This window comes from Nothobranchius furzeri, chromosome 16, assembly GCF_043380555.1.
Source record: "Nothobranchius furzeri strain GRZ-AD chromosome 16, NfurGRZ-RIMD1, whole genome shotgun sequence".
Taxonomy (NCBI): Eukaryota; Metazoa; Chordata; class Actinopteri; order Cyprinodontiformes; family Nothobranchiidae; genus Nothobranchius; species Nothobranchius furzeri.
The window spans coordinates 47,391,463-47,413,054 of NC_091756.1; the positions used below are offsets into that span (position 1 = coordinate 47,391,463).

A 21,592-nucleotide genomic window follows, 5' to 3' on the forward strand; every position below is an offset into this window, starting at 1 on the left:
ATCCTGGAGCATTTCAAGGTAATAAAAGAGGCGTGAAGACCCAACGTGTTTCTCCAGTAGAATATGATCAAAATAAAACTATTTAGCAGATATTTTTTCTAGGACTGAGAAGTCATTAACAGAATAGTGTCTGTCTTTTAATATAGACAGTGCTCTTATACACGTTTTGAGGGCACAATCGGGGCTGTCCATCTGTCCAGCCTGATCTTTTTGCTGCCATCATCTTGGCTTTAAGATATCCTTTGCAAACAATTAAAAACATTTTTGGCAGCACAGCAAGTGGAGCATCGTGGAGTTGTTCTTCTATCCTCCACTCTGTATTAATGGCACCTATTTGATCTTATTTGATTAAAAGACATGTTTCCACACCTTCAAACTGTCAGACTCCGCCTACACAGGAGATCTATTTAGATGAATAGCCAAATAAGCAGGTGCAGTGTGTACAAAGCTGGTGAAGACCGTCAGGAAACATTTGACGTCTGACATTGCCAACCAAGGTTGCATTACAAAGTAATGTTGTTTTCTTTATTGACTTCATTTCTGCATAATGCTATAAATAAATTCTTTAAAAAACATAGTTCAGAATGTCTGAACTGTCAGGTGTATTTATATCTGTCCATTTTAAACCCAAAACCCAACAAAAACAGTCCAAAATCTATGATAGCTCTAGCACCAGGGCTTGAGAAAGATTATACTGTTAGCTTGCTGAGATAACAAAGTTAACACCCAAAATTCAGAAAATCAAACGAGTTTGGTATCAGCTAGGACCAGATGAAAAAAATAGGATGAAAACCAATTTTATGAGTAAATATTGAGTTTGCAATGTGCTTCCAGCTGAAAATAATAATAATAATAATGTTCCATATTAAACACACAGAACAAAGAATGTACAACATTTACTCCTTCAAAGGGCTGAGTACCAGTATCGGCACCAAGTATGTGCAGAAGGGTTTTCCCCTCCACTGTCGCTGCATGCTTGCTCAGTATGAGGACTGCTGTCAGTCACTAGTCAGTGACTCGATACAGCCTGCTGGGTTCCTTAAATAAGAGACTTTTTACTGATTGGCTTAATGAACTGAACTGTGATGGACTGTTTACTGTGTGAAGTGCCTTGAGACAGTTAGTCGTGATTTGGCGCTATATAAATAAACTTGAATTGAACTGAATTCATTTTTTGTCCTGCGGGGTGAGAAGCTCTTTCACTGCAACTTATTCTTGGTCAGCTGAGCCAGCTCTCTGGCTTTCCTTCTCTTCAGCTTCTTTTTGAGGAGGAGCAAGTCGATATAGACAATGTGATCTAACACCGTAGAGGCGCAGAGGAGTCCGCCATGAAGTGCTCCTGCTATCCCACAGCTAAACACGTCTTGGCCTGAAATAGACCACACAGAAAAATAAGACTGGCTTACTGCTTTTTGTGTGGGATTTTAAGACACAGAAGCGTTCAAAATCCTTTAATCATATTGCAGAAAAGACTCGTTCAGATTATTTCATACCTGAGATGTAGAGGTTTTTAACAGGGGTGGAGCAGCGGTTTCTGGCTACAGATTCAGCATAGAAACGTTCCAGGTTGTGTTCAGAGGAGTACATGGCTCCACGCTGAGCTCCCAGGTAGTGCATGTTGGTCAGTGGGGTTGCCACGTCCTGGAAAACAAGCTGAAGAACACCACAGACAGATAATGTTTAAATCAAAGCTTTATTCTTTTAGCTTAGTTTGCAGCAATTACTACAAGATGTTAATAGATCCCACCTTGTCCTTGATTTTAGGGAACACAGTGCAGGCCCAATCAAAGAGGTTCTTAGCAAATCTCATCTTGTAGTTCAGGTAGTCGTCCCCCCTTTTGCGCACCGTTGTGTCCTTCCACTCCTCAAACCATTCATACTTGACCATGGTCAGGATCGTCATACAGGACTTCCCTAAAAGTATCACACGCAGAATACGTCACTTGTGTTATGTGTTAAGCCCGTCCTTCTTTTATATTTAAAAACAAATTCTCTTTTCCCGTATTTGCAGGAGTATAAACCGTTGGTGCTGTGAGTACCTGGATGTCGCAATTTAGCTTCAGGGTCTTTGGCAGAGGGCACTGTGATGAACATCATGGGGATGTTGTCAGGTGCTTCTTCTTTGCTCAAAGCAAAGAAATGATCCATCCTAATAAAAAAACAAGCAGCAAGGATGATTGAAGCAGAAGAAGAAGCCAAACTTTTCAGTTGCAGCCACTGGTTTACACAAAGTTTGCTGTCTCAGGGATTCTAGATATTTTTCTCATATGTTTCTTTGGTTACAGATGTATAATTATAATGTTTTTACACATTACCCTTTTATTGATAACTAAATGAAGTTTGTGAAAAATTCCATATTAGTTTTTCTGTTGATCAAATTCTTCTCCAAATCCTTTCTGATGCTAGTCCAGCCTTGAATAGGTGAGGTTGTGTTTTTATTCACTTTCATTTGATCTTTATTGTCTCTTATTTATTATTTTCTATGCCTGTTTTAAGCTTCGATTCAAATGTAAAGCACTTTTGTTATTTTTGATGCTTTAAAGAGGCCCTTTACTGAGAAATATTATTTGTTTATTTATTAGTTTTGAAAATGATCGGTCACTGAGTTTAACATTCAGGCCAACGTGAAAATAGTCTCCTACACCTATGTGTCCTTCTGATAAAAAAATAGATGGAGGAACTTTAGGATTAGAAAAGCCTGACAGATCTGCGTCACGCTGTCACTTAACATTCATGGACTCACCCACCTTGGCTCATGATGGGGAAGGCTGTTGTTGGTTTAGCTTGCACAAAACAAAAGAGAACATCTTGACCAGCGAAAGCTAACTGTTAACATAGCAACTCCACCACAGAGTAGAACTCCTCCAGGCTTATGTTATGGGTGGAGATAAAACATCAGTGTTGCAAAGCAAAATGAGTCAATGGTAGGCTTCAAAACCCTGTTGTCCACAAATTCTCAATAGGAGAAAGGTTCCTGAAGATAGACCAAAGTTTTAATGTTTTGCTCCTCAAAACGCTTGGTTATCGGTTTATCCGTATGTCACAGTCAGTGCTCTGTGGTGCTTTATATTGGGAAACAGGATCGTTGAGAGAAGTTCCTCTTGTAGGACATTTAGGTACCAATGGCTGTCCACCATGGATCCACTCCTTTGGCTGAGAAGCAACCCCACACGTGAATTTTCTCAGGTTTGTTTGCAGGATAAAGCAGTGATGGGAGAAAACACCTTTTCTTTTCCAGATGCACCGAATGAACAAGGAATTTATCAGAGATAATCACTTCCCCCAGTCCTAAGCAGTTCTCCAGAAGTCTTCTCCTGACTGTGCTGCAGATGCACTCACACACCTGTCTGCTGTCATTCCTGACTAAGCCCTGCATTGAAGATGCTCTGATCCCACACTCAAACCAACTTTTTTTTAATGAGAATGATTGTATACACACAAATGAATTATATCCATCCATCCATTCATATATTTTCTTTACCAGTTTATCTTTGCAGGGTCGCAGGGGGCTGGTGCCTATCTCCAGCTGTCTCCGTGCATGGACCTGAACAGGTCACCAGTCCATTTCAGGGCAACACAGAGACACACAGGACAAACAACCAAGCACACACACTCACTCACATCTAAGGACAATTTAGAGAGACCAGTGAACCTAACAGTCATGTGTCTGGACTGTGGGAGGAAGCCAGAGCACTCGGAGAGAACCCATGCATGCACAGGGAGAACGTGCAAACTTCTCGCTGCAAAGCAACAGCGCTAACCACTGCACCACTGTGCAGCCTCAAATTAATTCTAATTCTTCTGATCTTTCTTAAGATCATTATGCCATCTTGAAAAATTAGTAAGCACATTTTGTGACTTTTTGTGTGTCAGACTCAAACATCTGGCCACAACTGCTCATGTTTCTTTAAAAATGAGACATTTGAAGTATGAAATTTCAATGCAGCTTCAGGTTTTATTGATGTGGTTGTTTCCTTTCTTATACACTAGCGCCCCCTTGTGGATTTAAAATCCTATTCTTGTGTTCAGTTTGATTTTTGAGTTGCACACTTACGATTTATCCATGTCATTGTCCTTGAACAACCAGAAATTGGTGGAGACGAGCCCCAGGTCCTCCTGGGTTCCATCGAAACCAGAAAAGACCAGGAGCGACCCTCTGCCGTGTCTCATCATGTTGAGCCTCTCCTGGACCTCTGCAGAGCAAATCAGTTCACTAAAACCCTGATGTCTCTTCGGATTTGCTTAAGAAGGAGGTAGTTACCCACCATGTTTGACTTGGATCTCAGGTGGGAGGAGCTTCTGGATGGTGGTGAAGATACCACAGTTAGAAACAACCACAGGTGCCAGAACATCCACTTCCTCCTGACCCTTCTTCACCTTCACACCTGGAACAGACAGACACACACTTGTCATGAAACCTTAACTTGTTTGTTTCTGTTAACAAGCAAGTTTAACTTCTCACCGCATGCTGCGCCTTTCTCGTTGACCAGGATCTGACAGACTGGAGCTCTGACCAGGCAATTTCCTCCGTACTTCTGAATAGTGCGGATGATGTGAAAAGCAATCTCACTGGCACCTCCTTTGGGGTAGTAGGCTCCTCGTTTGTAGTGATGAATCAGGAGGGCGTTGATCAGAATACTGGACTCTTTAGGTGGTACTCCTGTGTGGTGCATGGAATAAAGCAGAAAAATTTGGATGCCAGCACTCTCAAAAGCTTTTTTTTTTTTTTTTTTAGTTTGCATCAAGAGAATTTTGAGAACTTTAACAAAATGTATTAACCACCCACCATAGAAAAGGTAAGAGAAGAGGATCTGGAGATCTTTGTTTTTGGTCAGTGTGTTTAAATAATCAGTTGCACACGTGCCAGAGAGGCGGAAGACTGGAGAGATGAGGTTGGCGATGCCTGACTTGAGCAGGAATAAAGAAACCCACTGAGGAATCAGCTTCAGAGTGGCCAGGTAGTGAGTCTTCTTGGCAGAAATCTGTTGGGATGGATGCAGAATTCAATTTAAACTCCAACGCAACCACAGAAGCTACTTTAATATGTGCCCATCAGTACCTTCATGATTTTGAAGAAAGTCTCAATGGCTTTCTTCTCATCAGGAAATTGCTTCAGCAAGTGAGCTTTCATTTCAGTTTTACCAGAAACAATGGTGTATTCTTGTTTGTCGTGGTCTTGGCCGATGTGGATGGTGTCAAACTGTTGGTCCAGTTTCTGAAACTCCAGCTGGCCCTCCGTGATCTGATCAAAAACGATCCGTAGCAGACTGTTCTCATGGACCTGACCGATGTAGTGGAGACCTGAAGACATTTTATCAGCAGACAAAGCTTGATGTCGACTGAAGTCAGGTGAAAGGAGATCTTAACAAAACTAATTATCCAAAAATGAATAAAATGTCGGGCTGATGGATCTAATCCCACCCTCGTTTACTTCATTATGTGTGACACTGTGGAAGAAAGCCTTTTGGAGCTAATTGTAACTTTTACAAACAATTCTGCATTCAAATCAGACCATGAAACCCAAACATGAATTATTTTGTAGTAAACATTCCAGTTATTTAAGCAAGAATAGAAGAAATTATTATTTCACTCATTCATAACAGTCTGTTGACAAAGAAACTGGGGTTTGATTACACCTGATGTAAGTTCTGTTTAAGCACAGATTATCAGAGAAGTCGTGATAACTGGGCCAAGGAAATAACCTTTAATGTGGTTGGGTGCAAAATATTTTAACTAAATAGGAGTTAAAGTCTGTTGCAGTTCTTTACTTCAATAAATATTAAATAAATCTTCTATGGCATCAGACAACATAAATCTGGTTGATTACTTAAGGGAAAATTGAGTCTCTGTTTGAAGCGTCTGAATAAAGGTGCACTTACTTTGTTTGGAGAATCACTCTTGTCAGATATAAAATTAAATAACCATCTTTTTGAAGTGATCAGTCTTCACTATCCTGATTGAGACTTTTTGCTTCGGTTGGACTAAAATTCCAGATTTTTGTTTGTTTATCTACTTCTCAGTGGCCAGTGGTGACGTGTCCACCCTGGGATTAGGAGATCAGGGTTCAAATCAATCAAAATGGGACCCATTACATCCCTGCTTGATACTTAGCTTCAAGGGGTTGGATTTATGGGTTAAACCACCAAACTTTTCCTGAGTGCAGCCGCTGCTGCAGCTCACTGCCCCCGGCAGGGACGGGTCAAATGTGGAGGTGTAATTTCACCAGTGTGTGATGATGACTAATGGGACTTATAACATTTAGATTCAGGGCTCAACTTTAACTGATTCAGGGGCTACATTATTTCCTTTTTCAGTAAAGTGTTTGGGATTTTTATATTTGCAGTCATATTTAACCTGCTGAAACCTTGAACTTTGTGTCAGAGCCATTTAATCCTGTTCAAATTGACGTTTCTGATTTGATGTGATAAAATAATCCTCCTTCCATCTCCTTACCAACATCAAACTCAAAGCCCTTCTCGATGTACGTGTGGCAGCAGCCTCCGGCCTGGTCGTGCTGTTCCAGAACCAGAACCTTCTTTCCTGCTTTGGCCAACGTGGCTCCAGCTGTCAGTCCGCCGATACCGCTACCGATCACGATGACGTCCAGGTTCTGTGGCACCTTGTCAGCACTGAAACCTGGACAGCAACAGTAACACACGTCATCAAGCGTTATGTAAATTTGTCTCGTTGCTCAGGCTGAAGGTTAGAACGCACACCTTCCAGGTTGTAAACACTGAAATAAGGCCTGGGTATGTGTTCACCTTTCTGCAATAAAAGTAGATTATGAAGCTATAATCAGATTAATCTAAATTAGGGAAAACATTTTAAAACACATCCCAGATAAAGATCTGTGATTTAATCTGATTCATGGTTTGGAGGGCATAATACAAAGTGTGTAATAGCTTTAAATCAGATATTACACATAAGGTAAATTAATTCAATTTAATTTAATCATAACAGTCATAAAATATGGCTTTACACTTAATCTATAATTACCTACCTGGACATGAGAATTTCATCAAATTAACAGAGACATCTGTGCTCTCTTACTGTAATAAATGTAAATTATCCATAGGATTTAAACATTTTAGACGTTTCTGCCTAATGAGAATGAGGTTTACAAATAGCATTGTCATAATCTTGACTGCAAGAAAAACCAAAGGAATTAAAAGTATGCCCATCTAACCTCATGACATCATTTGCAAAATCATATGATGTTTTCTCTAACAGTTATCCGAATTATCACCAAAATTATACTTACTTTTTTAAAGGGACATTTTTTGAACTCATGCCATTTCATTTCATCAGTAGTTATTAATTTAACCCCAACCCTTTATATTTTACCTTGCTTGATGACTTTGTCTCTCTTCTTTTGATCAAATTCTCGAGGTGCAGGAGGTCTCACGGACTCCAGAGAGAAAGGGCTTCGTTTACCAAACAAGTACCAGTATGTGCCTCCGACACATGTCGCCAACCAGATCAGGAAAATAAAGAGCCACATTTCTGAGGGAATAAGTTTCTGTGGCGGTGCTTTCACAGCTGAGATTTGTCTGTTCCTGTATAAACCTCCTTTTATTGTGCCGTTGTGACAACGGTCTGAACAGGAAACGGCTGTTTGGACTCATGTAACATTTCTGAGTTGTAAAAGGTTGTAAAGATAAAAGACTAAAAGATCCACTACTGATGACGAAGCACCAGAGGTAGAAAATAACAAATTACATTTACTCGCGTTACTGTAATTGAGTAGCTTTTTTGTGTATTTATACTTTTTAAGTCGTTTTTAAAATTTGTACTTTTACTTTTACTTGAGTATGTTTTTTTTTAAAAGAATTGTAATTCACTACATTTTAAATCATATCTGCTACTGAGTAAAATAATAAATTAAAAATATTGTGTGTAGCAGCATCGGAACAGGAAGAGACACCTGCATGAGCGCCACGTCTAAACCGTGGGGGTGTGGGTGTACACTTGATAATGAGGATGTTAAACAGCCACAGCTTCCCCACAGGCTCAAGAATACCTGGCTGCAGCAAAATGGCGACTGTAGGAAAGCTCTAAAATTACACGTATGGCGTATCACCGAAAACTACGTAACCTCCACCGGAAGTTATTGTTTTACCCCAAAAGTCGCATTACATTGCTCAATTCTTTATTGAAAATTATGAAAAACGAATATAAAAAGCTTCGAATACATGTCTATGCATTTTTCTGCGGCCAAACTCGATGCTTTATTCTTTTACTTTTTAGCTTATAACAGGCATTGGTGGCCTGATGTAAGCACTGTTGATTTATCCATACCAACCAGTTCCGTACTAAGTAAATGTGTATCTTTCTTTTTTTTGGGGGGGGGGGTCCTGTATTTTATTGATTTATTCTATTTGTATTGCAGGTCACACTATCACCTGCTGCTTTTAAGTAGCATATTTTTCTTACTGTGCATGTGCTGCTCATTATAGTATTTTTATGGAATAGGCAAGTTAATTTAACATATTATCCAATAGAAACTAATGGACTATTCACATCCTCTACAGAACAAAGTGTGGTTCACAAAAATGTATTCATAGTCTTTAGGTCTTCAAAGAATTTTATGGATCATTCCATCATCTCGCCATCCCCCATACATGCCATGAACCGTTCCAACAATTTTTAGCTTCCTGAAAAAAACGTTATTTATCATGAAACTGTCATACTAACAACACTGATAATTAGACAAGAATTTTTTTGGCAATGAACTTTATTTTACAACAATACACACCAGAAAAATCAAGAGCAAAATAAGTTGAACAGTGATAGAACATGGATAAAAATATGAAGTAGGACATTTAGATGAAAGCAAAAAAAACAACCCTTCTGACACACTGATGGCTTTGGCTCTCATCCAATAAAGGTTGAACACCTCTGGTTTAAAGGTTTCCCCTGGCCATCATGACTTCTGCTTGAAGCTGTGTGAGTCCTCCTTCTACTTGGAGGATGGTTATTAGGATCTGGAAAAGAGTGAAATGATCCAGTCATACCTTGTGTTGCTATTAGAAATGCACCGTTTTTTTGTTTGTTTGTTTTGTTTTTTACATTCAAAAGGAATAAAATATTGACTACAATGACCAAATAAAGTTCTCCCATTTCCTAAACCTCACAGATATTTACAATCTTACCTCTGGGAACATACCATCAAAGACAAAGTCTAGTAGCTCTAGCTCCCCCTTTTTTTATCCTGGTTCCCACACCCATCACCTCTTCAATGGTTCTCAGTAGCTGAAAGATCTGATGAAATAGGCAGAAATCAATAACCACAGACATAGATATGCATGTGTGTGTGTGTGTGTGTGTGTGTGTGTGTGTGTGTGTGTGTGTGTGTGTGTGTGTGTGTGTGTGTGTGTGTGTGTGTGTGTGTGTGTGTGTGTGTGTGTGCGTACGCACTAGTGCTAGTGAGGAGCTGTATCAGTAGGAAGGGCAGTGTGACCTGCTGTAAACTGATATAAAAACACATCAGTCTAATTAGTGAAACTGGTGAAAACTTTATTTAGCAGGTATGATTATAGTTGTTGTCGTCAGTGGTCAGTTTGTCAAAGCAACGATCTAAAATGAAACAAAGATGAATCTGATAAATTTGTTATATAACTGTTTTTATCTAATAGGGCAATTAAGATAATTCACCTATGACAACTCTTTGAACACTTTACCACCGTGTTTACGATTTTACAGCTGATTAAATCAGAGTCACAAACTCATGTAGAACACCAACCCAATCTTTGAACTGAGCTCTTATCATTTATGTGAGGAAGGTCACATCTCCATGTTTCTCCTAATTGGAGATAAAACATCAGTGCTTAAAATGGAAATAGGTTTCTGTTCTTTCTTTCTTTTCCTTGTGTCCCTGTGCATACTGAAATAAAATATTCTGAATGCTATTGTGCCACATACCTAACATGCTCTATTTAAATGCTAAAATAAAACAAAATGTATTAGAAATGTTCTTCATTTTTCATTTTGCACACTTTCCATCTTTTTTGAAAATAGCTAATTCAGAAAAGATGGTAAATTTAAACAAACATCAGGTTGGCACAAACTCTTCTAGTCTAGAAATCTAGGCACACAGTAGCCGAAGCAAAATGATTTTGCTCTGTGTGCATATGATCACATATATAAGATGGCATGCCAACCTAATTCCCATTTCCATTCTAACACCCATTCCTGGTCCGGTCTCTGGCCATCTCCTCAAGCTCAAGCCTCAGTTCTTCAGAGCCGCAAAGGGTTTTTGCATTGTGGAAATGAAAATCACTAATGTTCCTGTGCCTTTAAATTTGGTCCTGAGGCTCAAACGTCCCTAGACATGAAATCTTGCAAATGACAGAATTAAGGTAGCAGCATGAAGGTGAATGATGATGATGGTGAGGGTGAATGATTCTGTCATTTGAGACATTTTCCTTCGTCTCTTCAGGGTTTTGTTAATTGTATAACCTACAGCAATAATTGCAGAAGTCATGATACCAAACAATGCTTTTTGAATGCAGAGAAACACAATTATTGTCATTCTGCTACAGGGAGGGGATGACTCACCTGGTCAGGTGGTGAACGATATTCTGTGATTCTGACAGCCCAAAGCAATGACCAGAAAGGAAAGCTATTTTATTAGTCAGGCTATTACTCTTCTAAGTTTAAAATGTGATAGAGTTTGATTGCTTTTTGATTTAAGTGTGATGGTCCCTTTTGATATTTGTACTGTTCATACAACTTAGGTAGGGAATTCCCCAGGGTCTGTTCTGCCCCCCTTGTTGTTTTCCCTTTATCATCTGCTTCTTTGAATGCTGTTTAAAAAACTAATGTTAATTTTCATTTATGTGTCGATGACTGTCAGTTATCCTTTTTACCTCGAATATTTGTCAGTCCCAAGGTTTGGACCTGAAATTCGATGTGAAGGTAAATTCTGTGGTTTAGTCTCCTTATTTTCAGTTGAAGCGTTTAGCTAAGGTCAAGCTGATTCTCTTGAAAAGGGAATTGGAGATTGTAATAAATTCCTTTATCTTGTCAGTGGTGGTTTTACCATTAGGCATAGGTCGGCGGTCGCCTGGGGCCCCCTTGTGTTGGGGGGCCCCCTAGCCCTGACCGCCGGCACCCCTCTGTTAATGCCACAATACTCTTATTACCAACCTGTGGCCGCTGACGAGATTGGGCATGCTTCTCATTACCATAATTCCTGAACCGTTCAAGATATCATTAAAATTCCAAAAGTGCTGAAAAGGTTAAAAATGGGGCTTTTCGTGCATATACAGCTACCGGCATTCCCTGTCTTGAGCGCAACGAATCACAACACAGATTCAGAGAAGTGCTGAGTTTGTCACCCATCTTTTGAATGGCTGATCAGATTCAGAACATTTCAACGGTTACTATAAGTACATAAAAGCAGCTTTCCAACAATCTATAGCATGAAGCAATCAGAGTTATGGAAAATATCGCTACGAGGGGAATTCCTGCTGTACAGCCTGATTGAAACGGAGCACAGAGCTGTGTCCAGGACTTTTAAAAAGGGGTGGCCCATATGGGGCACTTGTTTATGCATGGTTGGCACCAATGGATGTGCTTATTTATTTATTTACACAAATCATTTATTTATTTATTTACTTTCTAGTGAACTTTGGAGTGTGAGGTGCGCTCTGCCTGCAGCTGGAGAGAAACTGCTTCAAGGCCTACCACATCAAAGAAAAACGTCTGAAAGTTTACAAAAATAAATGGTCTTAAAAACAGCTAAAAAGATACCAAAGTTCACACTTTTTTAAGAATAGATGCATTGCAGTTCAAAGTTTAAATTGTTCATTTCAAATTGTTTGCCCAGTAATTTTGAAGTTCTTGTTCAGTAATTACTGTAAAAAATTCAAATCCGTTTTTTACTTTTTTCACTTTTAAGCTGATTTTTTAAAGGCTTTAATACAAATAAATTCTAAATACAAACCATACAGTGAAAGCTGAGGTTGTTCTGACAAAAGGAGAAGAGTTACACACACTTTGCACTTTTTATTACAATTTTACAGCCATAAGATAAAAAAATTACCAGGCGGCCCTGTTATAATTATGGTCATAAGAGGGTTATTAAGACAGTGATGCACAAACAGGAAGTGATTGGTAGTCATTCCACTCCAATCCAGTTGGTGGCGGTAATGCACCAAATTGTTGTTTGCCAAGTTGTTTAGATTGGACTACTTCATTTCGCTTGATGCAAGTTTGTGACAGCCCTTACTGTTGAGGCTGCAGCTGGTGCAAATTGCTAATGCCTGGTTCATCTGTGGAGCCAAAAAATACTCCACTTCTGGTCACTTTGTACTGGTTACCAGTGAAATACCACATGCTTCTCAAGATTCTGGTTTTTGCCTTTCATTCAGAGGATCAACACCAACTTATTTGTCACTTTTATCATGCTGTGTTCCAAGATCTCTCCACTCTGTTCAAAGTGACCTTTTAGTGGTTCATCGGTCAGAACATAAGCCTAGAGATGAATGTGCTTTTCAGTATTAGGCCCTGGGCTTTGGAACCAACTATCACCTGAGATCAAACAGTCCGCGTCTCTCCAGACTTCCAAAGCTAGATTGAAGCTTTACTGGGTTCCTTAGTTTTATTACTGCTTTATCTCATTTTTATTGTCTTGTGGTCTTGTTGTTTGTACTGTGTTATGGTTTTTACAATAACTTTGTATGTGTTTTGAGTGCTTTTACCCTACAGAAACTTGGGTGTCATTGGCTGATGGCAGGAAGGTGCTATATGAATGTACAATTTGCTATTTTTGCAACTGATGCACAGTCATAGTGGCTGTGATTGTGTTTCGTGTTACTCGTCTGCCTGCTAGACACATTCTCCTATAGAGACAACAATAAAGTGATGCTGGCAGTGGAAACAGATTCGTCTGGAGAATGAAGCTAATTGGATGGAGGGCTCACTGTGGAAGCCAGAGGTAAAGACCTTAACAGAGGAAGCAGCTCAACAGGACTGTCTGACCAACTGCGCTTCTGCAGTGAAATCCTATTAAGATTAAACTCTGCAGGATGAGCAGAAGTCGTGTGACTTTGCCCTGTTTGGCTCTGTGGTACAGGTGAACAACCTGGTGCTTTACAGCTGAACACATTTATCACTGATCACTGTGTAGACACTGTCATCTGATGTTTTAAAACAAGTAGAAGAAGAAAAACAGCCAAAGCTATTTGCATTTATTTACAGATTAACACATTTTCATATCAACAGCTACATACAGTCCAAGTGTCAGCACTAACATTGTCTTTCTTTCATTTGTACATTTTATTCACGTGTCTACAAATTAATAATGTGATTTTAAAAAACTGAGTGACTTGTCCTTTGATGCCCGTCTGTGTGCTATGTAACTGTACAGCCTCCTTTGTCTCCCTTATAGGGGTTCTTGTCATCTGGAACACCCTTAATCAGCGGATCGTTAGGAAACAGTCCTTCAACATAAGCAATGGTTTCTGCACAGTTTACACTCACCTGTTCAAAGGAAAAGTGAGAAAAGTTTTACGTGTGTGGTTCAAATGAACTGAATTTACTTATTTTTAGGAAACACATGGTTCACTCACTGGTGTTCTTGGGGTGCTAACTTCCTTTTTCAACTGATCCAACTCCATCTTCAAGATTTCTTTATCTGACATGTCCCGAGCCATCCTGGCTGCAGGAAAAGATCAAGATCCTCTTTTAAAAATCATGACATGTCTTTGAAAATTAACTTTTGGATTTTAGTTATTGTACAATATTGTGTAGGTTTTATGAGTGTGTTCTAACAAACTCTTAGTTTACAATGAGAAAATCAACCTAACAAAGACAGCTGTCTGAGTCTTTTACCTGCTGAATGGCGGGATCCCCAGTGATCGGAGAACTGTGTCGGCTCCGGAGAGCTAGTCCACTCTGCTCCTTCCTCTCGTCTGGTTGCTTCTCTTCACTGACTGAGGTGCTGTCCCACTGCTCCTCATCCCCCGCTGCTGGCTTATGGCTGAGGTGGCTGCCGGATTGATGCTGATGTCACCAATCCTCTGTGATGGGATTAAACAATCAGAGAATTTAGCTTCAGAACAGGAAGACGACTCTAACAATTTGCAGAAAGTGAAACAATTTAAATGACAGTTTTGGAGCGTCACATCTTCTGTCTGTGCATTATTGCTCAGTTTTAATTGGCATTAAACTTGTAGATTACAAAAAAATATGGTTTTATTCATTTTAAATGAACTACAAAAGATAAAGTACAAAATTCTAAGTGAAAAATGGCATTTTTAAATATGTACACATTGTGTGTCAAGTTAATTTCAGTAATTAAACATTAACTCAACCAGCAGGGAGGCCTGATTACTATTAGGCTCACTGTTTATCTAATCAGTTTCTTAGTCGTTCAGCATCACTTGTCAATTAAACAACTTGTGTCATAAAGTGTAAAATGGGGAAATAAACGTTTAGGCTTTAAATGTAAAGGCTTTAAGGTTTTTTTTTTTCTTTCCTGTTGCAAGTATTGATTCATTTATTTTTGCTCATGTGAGGGATTTGGTCAAGATATTCTGGCATTGCTATTTCCTCTTAAAGACTGTACTTTCTCTTTGATTATGTTTAAAAACAGCTCATTAAACAAATGATTTCTTTCTTTTGTTATAATGTAAATTACCGATAATTCACTCAAGCTGCAGCACAATCTTTTCAAACATCAAGTTTTCTCTGTTCTCATCACTTTCTGTTTGACGTTTGATGCTGGAAAGCAGAAGTCACTTTGATCCAAGGCTCAACCTCTGGCAATACTCTCATTAAGCCACTTTCAGGATCTGGGTTAGCACTCAGGATTAACCTAAAACACGTCACTGTGGATTAACGGTGAAGATGTGCTCCTGAACATGTATTAGCTCCTCTACCAATTCAAAAAGAGAGAATGAAAACAGCCCATAATAAATTTGCATTGATAAAACAATAATTATTCTTGGTCATGAAAGACAAGTTTGACCAGCAAATTTAGATTTCCCAAACATAATTTAAATAATATAATCCTTGCTATTTGCCAACCTTTTACCAATGTAGCTAATTTGTCAAACATTTCAAATCAAAACATAGTTTGTTTAATTTCTGTAAAGGTTTGGGATGTAATCATGTTTTACCTTTTCAACTCTAAAACGTGTGTAGTCACTACCTTAGTCCTGTAGGTGGAGGTAAATAACCTTTTATCAACGCATCCAGGGCTGCTAGTTGTATGCATAGATATCATATATAGTATTAGCTAGATCCCCTAACTGGGAGTCGGCAGCTTTAGACAATTTTAGATCTTTGAGTCCATCTCATGAAAAATCAGAGCAGAAACAAAGGTGTTGCGTTTATATTTTTGTTGCGTGTAAATAGCCTTTACCCCAGATCAGAGCATCCAGTGTCAAAGAGGGCGTGTGTTTCTGAGATTCTTCGTAATATCCCTCAAACTTGTTAACCTCTGGTTGGCTACACAATCATAACATGAGAACATTAAAACCAGATTACTGGGGTTTTCCATCAGTTCTAGAGAAGCTTCAGACCGGCCACCTGAAGCACACCTCTTTAACCACCAAAGCTTTTGACACGTCGTCAAAACCTTTTTAAACCTGAAAAGCTGATAAAGCAAACAGTTCCTGCAGAACAAGCTGATATAGTTTAGACTCCTTAAGAGGCCCAGACGCGCGGTTCCATCCATCTGTCGTGATCCGAGACATCTCTGGACTGGAGGGTTGGTGCCATGGTATTCTACAGCCCTTTGGTGCCAGAGGTCATCTGACCTCTCTGACCTTCAGATCCACCAAGAGGGTATCTGAAAATGGGTCATGTAGACACACAGAAAGCGTCTGATGTGGTTTTTGATAGTAAACTCATAGCTTAACGCAAACCAAATTCCTTTACATCGCATTCACACAGCTCTCCGAGATGCGGAAGTTCTGACTAACATCGCATTCACACATAGGTTTCATACATCACATTTAGTTCCATCCACTCACAGTAAATGTTAGTTAACCAACCTGTCATGTTTTAATTGTTTGTCAAATAAATTCTTACTTTTATAAACCTGACTGTTTTCTGAATCAAAATGAAGTGTGTACAATCCCCTAATAAATATAGAATCCTAGAATCTTCTGATTACAGCACAATAAAGACCAGACAGGGTGATATTCTATATTTAGATAGAGTATCACAGGTTATAAGTAGAGGTATATATATATATATATATATATATATATATATATATATATATAGCTCTTAAAGCACTCAATTTATTAAACCCTACATATGTAAAGTATAAAGGCAACCACACTGTCCAGTTACATTGGTAATCGTAATTTCAGGATTTGTTGTGCGGAAAGCCATGACCAAGCTGTCCTGTGATGTCTGCCATGCCAGCCTGCAATGGATGCTGCATCTGCCTGTGATGACCAGAGCTACCATTTGCTGACTTTGAAGAAACATGGGGGTCTTGTTGTCCCTTCTGAAGGTACTGTGAGGGTCATCAGAGCAGCAGAGTGGGCAATTCGCCAGGCATCAGTGGGCAGACGATCACAGCCCATCAAACCACTGGAGGTCATCTACACTGCGCAAGAGGATCGGGTCAGAGGATGTCTTTTTGCTTGGGGAGCACACCAGTGAAACACAGTATGGATTTGAGTCTCACTCCCATACACTGTTGACTTCTATTGTCTCCCTGTTCTTTAAGCTGAGGATGCACCACATTGCAAGATTAGCAACTCTTAGCTTTCAGTCTGACAGCGTGAGACAGAAGCTCACAAAAGCTGTCCTTTTCAGAGGTCACTAGGAAACCACAATGTGCTTTAGCATCTGTCTTAGATCTGTTATTTTCAAAATAAAAAAGATGTATAATCTGTAATAAACAAGTTTTTCATAACTGTCAATCTGTCATTCATTTACTCTTTAATTTTTGAAGTGTTTATGTAGTAGCCTAGTGAACTAGACCAAATTCTTGCTTTGCAAAGTTTGGTCTAGGCATGCTCCATTGGAACCTCCACAGCTCCTACCAGGACTCTGGCTAGCCAATCACAGCTCTCTAGAGGGGTTTCAAACACACAAAGAGCTGTGATTGGTCCATAATGGTGGGCCAATCATAGTGCTCTATCTGCTTAGTGAACAAATCACAGAGCTTTATCCACTTTGTGGGCCAATCAGGGCACTCTATATGCCTGGTGGGTGGGATGATGCAACAGAGTGAAACAAGAGTATGTCACATTCATTGTCCAGTGGAATGCAGAGATCATTTGAAAGACAACGGTAGAACCCGCCCCACAACCGAGAGCCATCAATGGAGCGTGGCCAGACTAAATAATAAATTTATTTAGTCTGGCTTGCCAGGCTATTTATGTAGCCCTTTAGCTCACAATTATCCCAGTTTTCTCTTCTCAAACTTTCATTTTAAATGGGTTGCAGGCTGAAAGTGGAAATAAATATAAAATATTATAACTTGCCAAAGAAAGTATATATTAGGTTCATATTACTTGCAAATATTAAAGTCAAAGTAAATAAAATATATTATGTGTATCTTAAATTGTCTTTTTATAAAATATTTTCTCAGTCATTGAGGTTCTAGAGCTGTTTTGTTTTTTTGGATTGGGTGTTTTAACTTTAAATTTGTTTCACGCTTCGGTGTATTTTTTATTTATTTGTTTTACTATTTTCTGTAAATTAAATCATGCATTTGAGTTTTTATTTATAAGTTGATATGGTAAGTTATAAGGTATCTTAAAACATATATTTATAAGTTGTCCTCAGCTACTGCTACAGCTAGTTCATCAGAAGCAGATCTTGTTGACATTAAAACGTTAAGTCTGTGGGAAATTGGTAGGATACGAGAAAACGGCTAGAAAGTGGAGTGAAATAAGGGGAGTTTCCTGCTAAAACTGATAGATTTCATAGCCACGTATCTAATGTTTCTAAAAAATCAAACCGTATGAAAATCGGTTGAAAATTGAGAAAGTTAAGAGTTGTTTAAATAGAGCATGCAACCACTAAACAATGTTAAGAGGATGGCAGCTGTCCGAAGTAAGATGGCCGCCGCGGACGAACATCGCGGATGAGGAATCTAGCTAACATATATGATGACTATGGTTGTATCAGCCAATAGAAAGACTCGTTCAATCCGGAACTTTAAGGTTTTTTTTTCAGAACAAGAGCTTCTTCTCAGCTGTTTGAATAAAATGTGCTATACCGAAATCATGTTGGCGATTTGTTCTTTTATTTTGATAGGCCACTTTGCTTTTCTACGGAAGTGGCGTTCCTGCTGAATATGTGAGCATCAATCATGGCAGGTCCCAGTCGAAAGCAGATGTTTCGGTTCCTTAGCCAACTTGGGGCTTTTATACTTACTCGTTTTGGATTTTGGAACTGCTTTAGCATGCTGATGCTGTTTGCCGAAAGAGCGGACTTAAAAAGGTATAAATATATTTTAAAAAAATTGTACTTTTGCAATAGCTTCTTGCCACAGTTAGCTGCAAGCTAACGGTTGTTCATTTTATTTACTTGCGTTCAATCTATGGATTTGTTGAAAAAGTAGTCAAAACGAAGAACGATCTAAGATGGGGTTTCCGTCTCTTTTCATATTTCCGCCCAGATTGAAACTGGGTAGACATTTTCCATATACACTTGTTTTTTGATGTTTTTGCCTCACTAGTTTTGTGAACTTCCTCATCCACACCCCCTGACTTATCCAGTAATTAAAGTCTTCCCGAGGAGGAAAAATGGGCTGTTTCTATTCCTGCTCCCCGGCTTCCCTTTATGCCCGTAGGATGAGAGTGGTGCTTAGCTTTATTTATTTACCCTTTAGACCATTAAATGTTATTGGTGGTGTATTCATTAAATTTATGGGTTTGAAGTTTGCTTACAATTGTAATAATTTAGATATTCTTAAAGGACAATTTTAGTCTAAAGTATTTGTTTTCAGAAACAGAGAAAAAGAAAAAAATGGTTACAGATAATTTCTTAAAGATGTTTGTCCTTTATTTAAATCTGATCAGATTACCTTGTGGACACTTTTTCCCCAGAAAGCCAGACATCCATTTACCATACCTGTATGTGGACATGGGAGTGGCCGTCCTCTGTGCCAGCTTTATGTCTTTTGGAGTGAAGAGGAGGTGGTTTGCACTGGCAGCTGCTGTGCATCTGGCCGTTAGCACTTATGCTGCATATGTTGGAGAACAGGTGCATTATGGGGACTGGCTAAAGGTGAGTAGAACGTGCTAGAAATGCACCGATACTGGTATCGGTGCCGGTGTTGGTAAAAGTTAACCGATACCAGTAATTGATACCAATGCAGTTGCCTGAAAGTGGCTTCACTGCAACTTGCCGTTTCTGGTCACATAATATTTCAGTTTTGTGATCATTTCTATTAATATATTTTATTTTGTGTCTACGTCACAGTCTTTTCCTATTGAAAGCAGATAAGAAAAATAAAACCTGTATTCCAATTCATAGCATTGTGTGTGTGTGTGTGGTAGAAGTATCGATATCGGCGAGTACTCGGATCCAAGTGTCGGTATCGTATCCCATTTGGAAAAAAGTGGTATAGTTGCATCCCTAGAACATGCTGATATCCGGTTACCCCTTTGCCTCTGACCCTAACTAATCCTGGAAGGACTGGACATTATATACAGCTTTCCATAAAGTTTTGGTTTACTATAAAACAAAAACAGAATTTATTGTATGCTCGCATTGTTACATCCTCATTAGTATGCCACTTTGGATCAAAGTGGTAATAATTTAATACCACTTTACAATTATTTGTCTTTATAAACAAGTTGAAAGGCTACATTTATATACATGAAGTGTCACAGGGTTAATAGCTGAACGTGTTTTCTGTTTCTCTAAATAATTGAGCGTCAAACCCAAGCCACTGTTCGTCTGTCGCTTCATGAACGTAAACTGACCACAACTTTCTGAACACCTTTTCAATGTAAACTGGAGACATTTTTAGCCCATTCTGATATTCAGATGGTGGGGTTGCAGGCTGACTTCTATTCCTGGTATCATTCTGCTGTTGAAACTTTATGCACTTATTACACAAAACAAGGACAAGAAACCAGTTTAAATGTCCCTTTCCTCTTTCCAGGTACTCTGCAACTAAAAAGCTTGAGATGCTGTAAAGATCAGATGTGGATCAAATTTAAATCTAAATATAACAAACAAAAATTAGATTAGTGTAGAAATCTTAATTGCCATCAGATCTATGTCGCGCATTTAAAAAGGGATCTAGGCCACCGCTGTGAGTCTGGAAGTAGATGGTTTAATTATTGGCACTCAGGTTGAACTTTGTTGTTCTGCAGGTGCGGATGTACTCCAGAGCTCTGGCGATCATCGGGGGCTTTCTGGTCCTGGCCAGCGGTGCGGGGGAGGTGTACAGACGGAAAGCACGCAGCAGATCTCTGCAGTCCACTGGGCAGATCTTTCTGGGAATCTATCTCATCTGTGTGGTAAGATCCATGTCAGATCATCTTTATGTGGCTAAAATTCAGTCTAAACTCTAAATTGTCCCTAGGTGTGTGTGTGTGTGTGTGTGTGTGTGTGTGTGTGTGTGTGTGTGTGTGTGTGTGTGTGTGTGTGTGTGTGTGTGTGTGTGTGTGTGTGTGTGTGTACGTTCATTTTGCAGCTTGCCTAGCTGCTGTATGAAGAGCCTGCATGTGGCGTTAAGCTGCAATAACACATTTTCTCCACTAGGTGTACTCCCTGCAGCACAGCAAGGAGGACAGGCAGGCCTATCTGAACCACATCTTTGGAGGGGAGCTCACTCTGGTGCTGCTGGAGGTGCTGTTTGGTGTTCTGGCTCTGGCTTTTCTCTCAGGATACTACATCCGCATCGCCGCTCAAATCCTGGCCACCATCCTCCCTCTGGTCATCCTCCTCATCGACGGAAACATCGGCTACTGGCACCACTCTCGCAAGGTGGAGTTCTGGAACCAGATGAAGCTGATTGGCCATAACGTCGGCATCTTTGGTGCTTTGCTGATTCTCGCCACTGATGGTTAAAAACTCTGAATGTCTGAAAGAACTTCTCCAGCCCGGGGTGCAGGATGAGATGGTTGTGGCCTTTTATTTTCGTCACACCCTGAATCTAGCTAAAAGCTGCTGTTGCTCAGCAACACCTCAGGATTCAAACGCTCCACGCTCAGATGCATCTGGAAGAAACAAACACACACACAGCTTCGTTGTTTTAAAACAAGTGTTGTTATTTATTTGGAGTCGTGTTTACATTTGCTTTGCTCTGACACATTACGCCAAGAACTGGTACTATGGTTAAACTTAAGCAGGACACTTTGACTAGTAAAGAGCTGGACCACTTATCACATTAGGTTTGAAACGTTTTATAAGGGAAGCTGTCATATTGCTTGAGATCATTTGATAAACGGTTTGAAAAGTAGCTTTTTATTTGTACACACGACTGTTTTCAGTAAATAAAAGGGATTTGAGTCTTCAGTTTAAATGTTGACATTACATATAAGCAAACTCCACTTGGATGTGTGATTGTCAGACTGATGATATTCAGGATTTTACTGTTTTACTAAATAAATGGACTGACAGCCGCATGTCAAACATGAAGCTTTGTACTTAATGA

At 39.4% G+C, this 21,592-nt stretch overlaps 3 protein-coding genes across 4 annotated transcripts; 1 reads left to right on the top strand and 2 right to left on the bottom strand.

Moving 5' to 3' along the window:
* Positions 1 to 493: 493 nt before the first annotated feature.
* si:ch1073-13h15.3 (inactive all-trans-retinol 13,14-reductase) lies at positions 494 to 7,603 on the bottom strand. The gene is made up of 11 exons (XM_015962788.3): positions 7,345 to 7,603; positions 6,454 to 6,636; positions 5,060 to 5,301; positions 4,787 to 4,982; positions 4,463 to 4,660; positions 4,266 to 4,385; positions 4,055 to 4,193; positions 2,040 to 2,149; positions 1,748 to 1,914; positions 1,494 to 1,653; positions 494 to 1,369 (listed from the first exon to the last, which is right to left on the bottom strand). The coding sequence occupies exons 1-11, from the start codon at positions 7,499 to 7,501 to the stop codon at positions 1,200 to 1,202; spliced, it is 1,842 nt and encodes a 613-aa protein (XP_015818274.3). The 5' UTR covers positions 7,502 to 7,603; the 3' UTR covers positions 494 to 1,199.
* A 5,575-nt stretch (positions 7,604 to 13,178) lies between these two features.
* gngt2b (guanine nucleotide binding protein (G protein), gamma transducing activity polypeptide 2b) lies at positions 13,179 to 19,143 on the bottom strand. Of its 2 annotated transcripts, none has more exons than XM_015962789.3 (4): positions 19,054 to 19,143; positions 13,837 to 14,024; positions 13,575 to 13,663; positions 13,179 to 13,485 (listed from the first exon to the last, which is right to left on the bottom strand). In XM_015962789.3, exons 3-4 carry the CDS (start codon positions 13,656 to 13,658, stop codon positions 13,357 to 13,359), a joined length of 213 nt encoding a protein of 70 aa, XP_015818275.1. In that variant the 5' UTR covers positions 13,659 to 13,663; positions 13,837 to 14,024; positions 19,054 to 19,143; the 3' UTR covers positions 13,179 to 13,356. The 2 variants fall into 2 exon arrangements, with proteins under 2 accessions (XP_015818275.1, XP_054605308.1); XM_054749333.2 differs by having other exon boundaries at positions 19,007 to 19,070.
* tmem101 (transmembrane protein 101) lies at positions 18,250 to 21,576 on the top strand. The gene is made up of 4 exons (XM_015962787.3): positions 18,250 to 18,420; positions 19,029 to 19,209; positions 20,307 to 20,453; positions 20,698 to 21,576. Exons 1-4 carry the CDS (start codon positions 18,290 to 18,292, stop codon positions 21,004 to 21,006), a joined length of 768 nt encoding a protein of 255 aa, XP_015818273.1. The 5' UTR covers positions 18,250 to 18,289; the 3' UTR covers positions 21,007 to 21,576.
* Positions 21,577 to 21,592: the final 16 nt, after the last annotated feature.